Source organism: Mustelus asterias, chromosome 8 (genome assembly GCF_964213995.1).
Source record: "Mustelus asterias chromosome 8, sMusAst1.hap1.1, whole genome shotgun sequence".
Lineage (NCBI taxonomy): Eukaryota > Metazoa > Chordata > Chondrichthyes > Carcharhiniformes > Triakidae > Mustelus > Mustelus asterias.
In genome coordinates, this window is record NC_135808.1 from 85004910 (window position 1) to 85016922 (window position 12013).

Here is a 12013-nt window from a genome sequence, read left to right on the forward strand (position 1 = left end):
CTTATTGAATTTTTGGAAGAAGTAACAGGAAGTGGACAATGGTAATATAGTAGATACAAAATAACTAATTTTCAAAAAAAGTTTTATCCTTGATAAGGTGCCCCATAATAAACAAATGAGTAAGATCAGAAATTGTGGAATCAGTGGACAAGTGACAGAATGGATTGGCTTCAGGGTAGAAAATGGCAAGAGCTGGGATGGAGTGTTCCACAAGGATCAGTGCTGGGACCATTAAGAACTTAAACTTTGCAAACAAAAGTAAAATTTCTAAATATGCATGAGAGTCAATACAGAGGAGGACTACAACAAATTTTAGGAGGGCATTAATAAACTTTCAGAATAGGCAAATAATTGGCAAATGAAATTCAACATAGATAATGTGAAATATTACATATTGGTAGGAAGAATAGTTGCAGGTTTAGATGGGGTAGAGGTACAAAGGGATCTCACCGATCACAGTCTACATTTCCAGAGGATGGTTTGGGCAGTTTGTAACCTGCGTTGAGCCATCTTTCAAAGGCTACTAGGATTTCCTCAGGTAGTTTGGTGAAAATTTTCCATTTGTTTTTGGCATTATGCACTTTGTTTTTCAAAATTTCAAGTGCATTGTACCTCTTGTTCACATACATTGATGCATGGAGAGATTCAACTTTAAGTTCTCAAATATTTATATGATTTGCGCTTGGAATGAGTTGGGATATTTTGCTTCCAGACCCTAAAAGTACTTGGCTGTGTGTAGGAGGCTTGTAAAGGCAGTTGTCTCACCTGTGCAGGGTTTTTGGGCGATTGTTGTTGAAGCTGACTGCTATAGAATCCAGATTTGCATATTTGAGAGCTTCCCAAAGTGCGTGACCTAAACAGTGATGAGTCTCTGCTGGCTCAGTTACAATTTGGTATACATAATAATTGACCATATGGCAGGGAAGGCTTGCCTGTGACATGACTAAAAGTTCATTTTCACAACCAGTTACAGAGCTGAAATAATGTCTTCATGAAGCCATACATCCTGGACACTCAACTCTTTTGGAGAGTGGAAGGAGTGTGAAGAAAGGGAAAAGAAGATGGAGAGAAATGGAAACAAATGTAATAAAAATGGAAATATCTTTTAGAAATGTGCTTTACAGCTGATTGTGTTTCCGTCTCTTTCTCGCGCTAAATTGGGTAGTCTTTCTTGATAGACAAACTAAGTTGGGTAGAGTGTATAAAGGGACTCTGGAAGGATAGAATAGTTGGAGCTGAAGAACTTTTGCTAACTCTAGGTTTTGTATTGCAAATAGATGCATTCAGCAATAGTACAGTAATATGAAGTATGTGAACAGGAAATCTTGCTTTACTTAAGTGTGTTTAAGAGGTCAGCATATCTGTCTGACACTAGTTTTCACTATCTGTCAGTGATATCCTATCCTGCTGAAGGCGTGGAGTTGAGTTTCAAGAATCAAATTGATGAAGTCCGATCGTTTTTGGATTCACGGCACCTGGATCATTATACAATCTTCAACTTATCCCAGAGATCTTACAGAAGTGCCAAGTTTCACAATAGAGTAAGTATATACTAGTGCTGGCTTGATACACGAGCATTTTATGAATTTTGTTTGAGTAAGAGATTATTAGTATATTGTCTTTTGTTTGGTTGCAATAAAAGTTTGGCAGGCTCTTTGTTAATGGTCACGTGATCTGAGCTGTAAAACTATGATGTCGGTCAACAGGCTGCATTTACATTACCTTTTTTTAAAAGAGTAAAATATCCCAAAACCAGGGGTGCAAAAAAGTTAAAATGAGGTGTCATTGTAGCATTGTTTGATTTGATTTACTATTGTCACATGTATTAGCCTACAGTGAAAAATATTGTTACTTGCACACTATACAGACAGAGCATACTGTTCATAGAGAAGAAAAAGAGAGTGCAGAATGTGGTGTTACAGTCATAGCTAGGGTGGAGCGAAAGATCAACTTAATGCAAAGTAAATCCATTCAAAAGTCTGACGGCAGCAGGGAAGAAGCTGTTCTTGAGTCGGTTGGTACGTGACCTCAGATGTTTGTATTTTTTTCCCAATGGAAGAAAGTGGAAGAGAGAATGTCCAGGGTGCATGGGGTCCTTAATTATGCTGGCTACTTTGCCGAGGCAGCGGGAAGTGTAGTTAGAGTCAATGAATGGGAGGCTTGTTTGTGTGATGGATTGGGCTACATTCACAACCTTTCGTAGTTTCTTGCAGTCTGGTGACTTCCGATACAGGTTCTTCCAGGGTGGAGGGCATGTTCTCGCTGACCTCTTGCTCAAAACGGGTGTAGAATGTATTGAGCTCATCAAGGAGGGATGCATTGGAGCCAACGATTTTACGTCTTCATCTTGTAGCCTATTATGTCTTACAGACCTTGACATAGTTGGCGGGGGTCTGTGGGGCGAGCCTGGGATTCTGGTTTGGTCCGGTACTGTCTTTTGGCATCTTTGATGGATCTCCTTAGATCGTATCTGGCTTTCCTGTATAGGTCAGGGTCGCCTGAGTTGAACGCCTCAGACCTAGACTTTAGCAAGCAGTGGATATCCCTTCATTCATGGTTTCCAGTTGGGAAACACGTGGATTTGCTTCTTTGGCACACTTTGGCATTGTGTTCTGCTCCATGCTCCTGGTGACCTTGGTGCACTGATTTAACCACTATTGATACTTTGTCTTGCCTGGAACAGCTGTTCGCCCTCATAATTTATCCTTTTATAACAGGCTTGCCTTGTCTGCCTGATCTAGGAGTATGTAAAAGACCCCAAGGCGCTATTCAAAAGAACAGGGAATTTTCTGGCGCTGATGGCTAAAAATTCATCCTCAACAAATATCAGCTGAGATGAAACATCATCTTCTCTCTTCCTGTTTGTGGGACTTGTGTGTATTGTGAATGAAAATTGTTTCCAAACTAGAATTGCCACATGTTATTGTAATGTAAATATATTATTGTTCATGATTTATTTTTGTTTTGTTTTCTCCCCGTCCCTCTTGAAGCAACTTATTCACATTGAGGTTCAGTTGCACGAGTGGGACTTGCCCCAAATGGACATGTGTTGGCGTGGGTCTGGATGGTGCTTGTTGATTGATTGTGAGATAGGCCATTAGCAAGTTTTACTCTGATTTTCACACATGCATGTCACTGGATCAAGACCCAAAATATTGATTCTTTTCTTCCGCTGAAACCCTCTCTATTTCAGACACTCAATGGCATTTCATTGCAAAGTGATGGGAGAAGCTTAGAGATATTTTCTGTCTTGATTAGAAATCCAGGTTCTAAAATTTTATTTTCGCACTTTTATGACTTTCAGGTTGGAATTTTCCAGCCATTTACATCGGCAGGATCTGGCACACCCCCGCCACGGGTTTCCAGAAGTTAAGTGTGCATTCAATGGGAAACCTCTTCAACAAGGGTGGGGCCAGATTATCCCTCCACCAGTCAGTGGTGAGCCACCTCCTCCATCACAGAACACATGTGTGGAAAATCCCACCATCGGTTTATAGTGACCCCTTTCAGCTAATGAAAGTTTTGAATTTGCTTTCAGTTTTAATTAAAAGGTAACAATGCCATGTAATAACTTAAAATAACAAATTATTTTCATGACCTCATCCCAAAAAGTGCATTTGGCTAATGAAGTACTGCTGTGGTGTCAGGAAGCAAAGGTGGTTTTAAGTAATCTACATTTTGCATTTGTGGGTATTAGAAATAAGGTGTAACTTTAAATAAGTTTAATTTTGTTCCTGTGTAAGAAAGGGTTGAAATTTCACTTAGCTCATGTTAAACAAAGGTGTCTGTGGGTTTTGATTTCATTTTAAATTAAAGGCTTGCAATGTGAAAACAAACAGGCTTTAAAGAGAGACTACACAGTTGCTTAGCAACCAGGGGCTCACACTGTAAAGCATAAGCACTTGTGGTTCAGTTGGAACTAGGAGCCTGAGAAGAAAACAGCTCTCAAATAGAGTAAAGGGCAGAATGCAAGTCCCAGAGGCTAAAGAACAGATAGTTCTAGAAACCAGGTTGAAAAGTGAAGTCACAGGAAGACTGAAGTCAAAGCAACAAAGAACTGTAATCTGAACAAGGTATTGTTCACTGAGGTTAAAGAAAAGGGCAGAGAAAAGCTCCCAGTTAAAGACTGAGCTGAAAGATGCAGACCAACTTAAGTTGGCTAGCGAAAAGCCAGATATCTGACGTAAGTTTGGTGACACCTGAATACAGCCTGTGAAGCAGTGGTGTTATATTGGCGTGGCTGGGTAACTGAGAGATTGTGTGGAAGCATGAATGCACGCAGCAATCCAAGGCAGAGGAATACTGAAAGGAGAATTTGAAATCTTGGGTATGGATCCTTGGTGAAGGCATCTGAGAGAGAACCTTGCATGGGAGAAGACTTCAAAGTGTGTTGTTTGAAAATGGAGTTTGGAAACTCTTGTATGGAAGTCGAGTTCTAGTGAGACCAGTTGACTCGCAGTGTGACACTCATCTGGGAGGATTTGATGAGAAATCCGCAGATCTATTGGGTGGCATCTGCTACTTAATTTGTGTGTGGTGTGTTTGACCACAGTTGGCCTGTTGGTTTACACCAGTGGTTGTCATTCTATGGCCTGGGGACTGAATGTGGCCTGAGTGAAGCCCACAAAACATTTTCTTGACTGTTGTCTGCATGCAGGGTTCCACATTCCACTGATTTCTGTCTGCACTGGTATGACTAACGTGATATGCATGTAAAGCAAGGGCAAGTGAAGTGAGGTGCATACTGATTACATACAGCACTGGCTGTGAGAGATGTAAATATTTATTTTACTTCTACCATTTTAAGTTGACAATTCTATAAATATGTGAATAATTAAGCATTTTCTGTAATTTGTTATGAAATATTCAGCTTGTATTAAATATTCAGCTTATATTAAATGTATTCAATCTTATTCATAGAGTCCTGGTTAATGAAGAAGCCTGGTTTCAATCTTGTGACCCACTGAGATGAAGGAGGGTCACTCATGTCCCATCCCACTCACCAGCCTAGGATGTCTATCACTGATTTATATGGATTTTGTGGGGGGAATTCTCTGGCTGTTCCTGCCGGCAGGATTGTCTGGTCCCGCTGGCAATGCACCCTTTCCTGCGTGTTTTGCGGCAGCGTGGGGTGACGTTAATGTGAAATCCCATTGACAACAGCAGGACCAGAGAAGCCAGCTGCCAGAGAACAGCACGTTACCTCCTGGTGCCAAGAAACATGCTGCTGGGAGGCAGGAGTGTTCTATCCCATGTACTTATCTTATAGTATAATGTTCTCGATATTGTTTGTAACTTGTGTTATCCTTAATCTATGTACATCTGTGAAGATGTAGGCGGGGGTGCAGGAGTATTGTATTATAGTCAATATTTTCATGTTTAATGTTTTTATTTTGTTAAAGGTTAATTGGCAGCCCTGTGCTTCTGTTCATCCACATCTTTAAACAAAAAATAAACAAGAGTCACAATCTATTGAGCCAGGGTTCCGATTGGGGATCGGTCTGTCCAGTAGCAACATTAACTGGGATTGTAAGTGTTGCAAAAACCCAATTTATGCACAGCAGGGTCATACAAGCGGCAATGTTATAACGACCAGAAAATCTGTCTATTAGTGATGTAACTGAGGGATAAATATTGGCTCGGAAATCAGGTATGATTCTCCTGCTGCTCTTCAGTATAGTACCATGGGATTTATTTTATACACGCTTGAGAGAGCAGATGAAACCTTGGTTCCTGTCCCCTACCAAAAGACGTTTCCAACAGTGTAGTCCTCCACCACTGAAGTCTTAGCCTACGTTTTCATATTCACATCTGGAGTGCGAAGCGAGCCCACGATCTTCAGAGCAGGAGTACTACCCACTGACCCATGGCTGGCATCCTTGTTGCAAATGCGTAATTTTCATTGCATTTGAACATGATGCACAGCTGCCGCCCTCCTCTCCTGCAGCTGTTCTCCTGCCTCCATGCTCCTTATCTTTTGGCAAGCAGAATTTGATGCTACACGCATGGATTTGTCTTCTGTTTCTGTTTGCCCTCTCGTCACAATCTTCCTTTCTTTTAAATAGATATCTGAATGCAGCTGGCCAGCTCGACAGGCTCCCAGTTTACACAATTTGTACGCAGTGTGTAAGAACATGCATCACTGGCTGCAGCAGAACCCGAAGAATGTCTGTGCTATACACTGTGTGGTAAGAATCAGCAACACTGAAAAACAGTATTGGGTAAATTCAGCACTTGAAACATTAGCTGAATGAAGACCGGTTTCAGATTCAATCCCCTGTTTGTGGTGAGTTAGCTGGTTAACTAGGAAAGTCTTTGGGATACTATAGTTTGGCATCTCTGGACCGGAGGGGGGAAACATTATCCAGGTTGTTTATGATCACTCACAATACACTGTCTCTTGCGGGAAACTACATGTATCTGCTAAATTGTGCTTGTCATGTCCTTTTGAATAACTGGTGTTTCTCACCAGTTGATACCGATTTGGCTTGCACATGTAAAGTAAGTACTTCAAGGCATAGAGGACTGCAGTTGTCTGTGGAACTTGTACACAGTTTAGAGCGAGCACCTGTAGAGCAGAAGAAAGAGTTGGTGGGGGAGGGCAGTATAAATGAAAGTACCTGTCATTTTATGATCAAGAGCTTGGATACCAGTAATATTTGTTATTAATTAACTTTTGAAAATTGAAAAGTAAATTCGGTAGCAAGATTGTGTTTTTTTCTATTTATGATAGGTGCACTAGTTTCAGATGAAGATTTCCTGTCTACCTCATTGGGTAACTATGGAATATTATAGTACATTGTGGAAAGATTCTGTAATGTGTAGGAGTTCTTAATTCTGTGCACACCCATGCAGTCAGGATCTGTTGTCCTTTCCTGGTAGTTGCAGATGATTCATTATAGGTCAGATGTGTAAAAATCCAAATATGCAGGTTGGAAGCACCAACAAAACAAGCTGGATGTTGGCCATTTCCATGTGGCACTGTTCTCGTTAACTCTTGAGGTAGCTGTCTCCATCTCTGACCTCAGCGGTATATGTATTCTATTGCACTGCTGTCATTAAAGCATTCTTACAAAGCTGGCATCAGATTTACGTTGCTCTCACAAGATGGAATAAGTATGGTCAAGTAACATGGAATACCTGTTCATCCCATCAGGAGTAGGAAGACCACCTTGTAGGGGGAGGTGGGCAGCAAAGTTTCATCTTGTTTTAGTTCGTAAAGTTCTTGAAATGTATTTTGTAACTGTTGATGAATTGGAAATGTTTATTTTTGTTCTAGGATGGTTGTCCTGCCTCTGCTATTTTAGTCTGTGGGATGTTCTGCTTCTGCCACCTTTTCTCTTGCCCAGTTCCAGCAATCCAGTTGTTCAATACAAAAAAACCAGGGCCTGCACTTTGGCCTTCGCACAGGAGGTAAGTAATTTAAGAGATTAACTGTGAGAAGTCTTTCATTGATTTTCTAATATAAAACCTTTTGTGATTGTTTTGGTCCTGTCAGATGCTCTTTGCAACATGATGATTACTGTCGAGACCACAAGTGTGACATCCAGTTGGGTTAAATGATACAACAGTGGATAGCAATCTGTTTAATTATTCTGGTGTTAAAGAAAAATTCCACAGAACCCATCGTCTTGGAAGTGCACCATCCTTAAGGAAATTGAGGTTAAGAGTTTGAGGCAACGTCTACAAGGTCTTGATCACAATGGGTGTATTCTTTCCCAAGGATACTTTCCGAGTCATTTTTTTCTAGTACGTTCTCTCTTAATGGATTGCCATCCCATCCTGGGTGTACCCTGCCGAAAGCCCAGTGTGTGTCGGGATAGACTCCGACTCCCCGTGACACTGAATTGGAGTAAGCGGTTGGTGAAAGTCAAGTTCTCGTTTATGAAGTGATCCTTGGACTCGAACTATTAGAGTGAGGTGTAGACAGTAGTGATTAAGAGAAGAATTGAGCCCGCTCACAGTTTTGGGAAAATGCCCACTCTACCCATAAGTCAAAATGTACTGACTGATTCAAAATGGCTTTGAGTGGCTCTAATCCTGATTTTCTGCTCACCTGCCACATAAAACTCTGCTGCCTTCATCCCAAACCACCGGCCAATGAGCCATCCCTTCAGTACATCCTAGCCTTCTGCTACCTTTTTCCACCGCATATCCCACCACTCCTAGCAGTCATCAACTTCTATCCCCAGGGCCAGAGTCTCCCTGCACCATTTCTCACCAGATTCCAATACTCATCCTTGGCTTGGTACACATTAAGAACCCTGGGTTTAATTGCAATAGAATATGTGAGGACTAACCTAAGAGCTTGGGAAGTATGCACGAGGAATAAAAGACCAGCAGCCCCAATTCTAACCTAATCTACTTTGTAGAAATTGGCTTTGGTTAGATGCCCATTTAATAACCTGCTGATTTTCCACTTCAAGAGTGCAAGATCAGACTAACTGGCATTTGAACTGAGCGTGTCCCATAACAACCAGACAGGGTGGGTTAAAATTGTGCCTTTACTCTCTCTGTTCTGTGAGGAGGTGGATATGGAGAATCAGCCATATTTATAGCTCTTTGATAGAAAGGGTGGAAAGAGAGAGAAATTATGTTTTCGGTTCAGCTTCATAATAACCAAAAACATAACCAGTAGTGTTTAAAACACCAAAGTAAACCTTTTAATCCATTCAGTTGTGACATGCTGGAGCAAGGCTGTCATCAGCAGAAGTGAGGCAACCCTGATGAAGGGTCATTCAGACACAACATTGGCTCTATTCGCTCTCCACCAATGCTGTCAGACCTGCTGAGATTTCCAGCATTTTCTGTTTTTGTTTCAGATTTCGACATCACAGTATTATGCCTTTATATTAATTCACTAGATGTGGAAGTCACCAGAAAATCCAGCATTTATTAACCATTTGTTCTTAGGAAGGTGATGTTGGCGAGCTATGTTTTTTTTTGATAACTGAGTGACTTGTTAGCCATTTCAGAGAACATTTAAAAGTTGGAGAAAGTGCACTGAGTCTGCAATTGCATGTAGTCAGACAGGGTAAGCACAACAGATTTGCTACCTAGAGGACATTATTGAACCAGATAGAGTTTATAATCACAATCCAGTGAGTTGCATGGTCGCCACTCACAGTAATAATACATGTAATGAATTATTATTTCAGATTAATTTATTTTAACGGCACGGTAGCACAGTGGTTAGCACTGCTGCTTCACAGCTCCAGGGACCTGGGTTTGATTCCCAGCTTGGGTCACTGTCTGTGTGGAGTTTCCACATTCTCCTCGTGTCTGCGTGGGTTTCCTCCGGGTGCTCCGGTTTCCTCCCACAGTCCAAAGATGTGCAGGTTAGGTTGATTGGTCATGCTAAAAATTGCCCTTAGTGTCCTGAGATGTGTAGGTTAGAGGGATTAGTGGGTAAATATATAGGGATATGGGGGTAGGGCCTGGGTGGGATTGTGGTCGGTGCAGACTCGATGGTCCGAATGGCCTCTTTCTGTAGTGTAGGGTTTCTATGATTCTGAATTTAAATCCCCCAGCAACTGTAGTGGAACTTGAACTTCTCCCCAGATCATTAGTCCAGGCCTAATAACATAACTAGTATCACAACAATAACCATTTCCAGCAAGGTGCTGGAGACTACCTGGCTTCTGTAGAACTCCGTTCCACCATAAATGAGTGATTTTGTCAGAATACGTGTAAAGAAATACAGTCCATGTGAGGTACTGGCTTTGCAACTAATAATTGTACGAAAGTATGTTTCAGAGGAGAAGTTGACAAGACCAGAAATATTTATTTGATCAGTGCCATAAGCCTATAGGGAACATCTTGACAAATAATTGGGGTCCATCTCATTATTAAACTACAAGAAGGATTGTACTATAACTGGTCTAAATTAAGTTTCCTAATTTCAACGCAATGGTTAATGTGAAACAATCTATCTTGCCCAGCATCTTCTCCCCCCTCTTTCATTCTCTTTTGAGTCACAACCTTTTGTTTGTAATTGAAACTCTTCTTTAAAGGTCTAAATGCATTTTGAACTGATCAATATGACCATATGTCTTTTAATATGGGAATTCTCCCCAGTTACTCTCCATCTTCAAGCTTGGTAGGGCTGATTATAGTTCATTTTGAAGATGAATATTACTCATCTTTACAAAGTGTACAAAAATTGTTGCTTTCTGTGTTTTTATGTTTCAGATATATAGGATATATTTGTGAAATGGTTTCTGAAAAGCCCACACTCCCACATTGCAAACCCCTCATCATTAAGACTGTCACTGTGAGCCCAGTCCCATGTTTCAACAAACAGAGGAATGGCTGCCGACCTTTCTTTGAGGTTTTTATTGGTGAAACAAAGATTTTTTCAACTGCACAAGATTATGATAAAATGAGGTAGGTAGTTGGATAATTTTTTATGTAGACTTTGTGAATATTGTATGCATTGGGTCAGTGGGTGACATGTGTCATACCAAAATTGTTACCACTATGTTCAAAGTATCAGAGCTTAGAAAGGACAGACAACAATGTTGTAGTATGTCGTTGTTTAACAATCAGTAATCCGTATAAAAGAAACTGCATAGTAGTATTGCTAAAATAGTAGATAGAGGAGTGAGACATACATGCTTTCGAGTGTTTGTTAATATTGTGAACAATGATTTTTAGCCTTGAATATGGGGTGACTGTGTGAAGGATTCATAAGGGTGCTACACACAATACAGCTCTATTTTCTTGGGCAGCTCCTTGGAATCGATGATGACTTCCTTTCTGGTTTTAATGGATTCGGAGATGGTTAATAAATCAAGTGCCAATCTACAGATCTCTGCCACATGTGTTACTTGAAGGGTTGAGTAAGTGGGTTGTTTGGGTGTTTGTGCACTCCCACTGATGCCCCAACTTTGCCTCTACATTCCTGATGAAGTGTCTTGTTGTGTTTGGTGCCTTCCCCAATGAGAATGCTCAATTTTTGTCAATCACAATCCAGGAACTCCCTTGAGGTGGCACAGAGTTTTGACAATACAGCAATGAAACAACAAATGGTAGTATTCTGAATGGCAGAGTGATCAATTCGTTGGCCAGTGAAAGTGTGTGCCATACAGACCATAAAAACCTAAACTTTGTAAGCGGAGTTAATTGATCTCAGCAGGGCATCATTGTCGAATGACTCTGGTGTAGGCTTTAGATGAGGACAGAATTGAGCTTGCTTGCATTACTCTTTCCATGGTTAATAACATGCTAACACTCCCATTCTAGGCAATGATTTAGACAAGCTATCAGAGGGTGGGCTGATTTATGAACATGTACAAATGAAAGACCGTAAAGACTTGGCACCATCCAGCCCACACACTTGTGATTCTTTATGCATCACAGTAGATATGTACCCCATCCCATCTGGAGCCATGTATTCCCCTGGGAGAATTAAAAACACTGGTTAACCAGATGGAAAAAAAATTATAAATCAAAACTAGCCCAGGAGATCTGATTGGCTCTGATTTATGTAACATGATACTGACTTTCTGTATGAAGTGATTTGCAACCCAGCCAGAAACAGGTTCATTGCTTGAAGCAATGCAGCGAATGATCTGGTTGTTGGGTCATTGTGTTATTGAAAGTGAGGTGCAAAATATTAATACCTGGGGACAATGACAGTTGTTTTTAAGTCTACACCAAGAAGAACTTAAACTTAGAAAGGTGTTATCACTATGAAGTTGTAAATAGTTGCAATGGAACCTTTCCCTTTGTTTCTTCCTGTGTGATTTCGAAAATAAATTAGATGTTGCACTTGGGGCTAAAGCGATCAAGGGAAGGAGGGATCAGGGTATTGAATTTGATGATCAGCCATTATCATAATGAATAGCAGAGCAGACTTGAAGGGCCGAATGGCCTACTCTTGCTTCTAGTTTCTATGTTTCTAAGATGAAAAGCCATGGTAATTAAAGATAGCTGATTGTCATTTCTACTTGGATACTGTGCTTGTATGTTTCCTGTTGCCATATGGAGAGGAATGTGGAGGAAGTCATTT

At 40.8% G+C, this 12013-nt stretch overlaps 1 protein-coding gene across 2 annotated transcripts in view; it reads left to right on the forward strand.

The window, feature by feature from the left end:
• The window catches only part of dnajc6 (DnaJ (Hsp40) homolog, subfamily C, member 6), a 104700-nt gene that overhangs the window by 50276 nt on the left and 42411 nt on the right, over positions 1–12013 (forward strand). For both annotated transcript variants that reach the window (XM_078219367.1, XM_078219368.1), the window contains exons 4-7: positions 1393–1541; positions 6066–6188; positions 7280–7413; positions 10192–10386. In XM_078219367.1, the coding sequence (XP_078075493.1) occupies positions 1393–1541; positions 6066–6188; positions 7280–7413; positions 10192–10386 (601 nt within the window). The remainder of the gene's footprint in view (positions 1–1392; positions 1542–6065; positions 6189–7279; positions 7414–10191; positions 10387–12013) is intronic.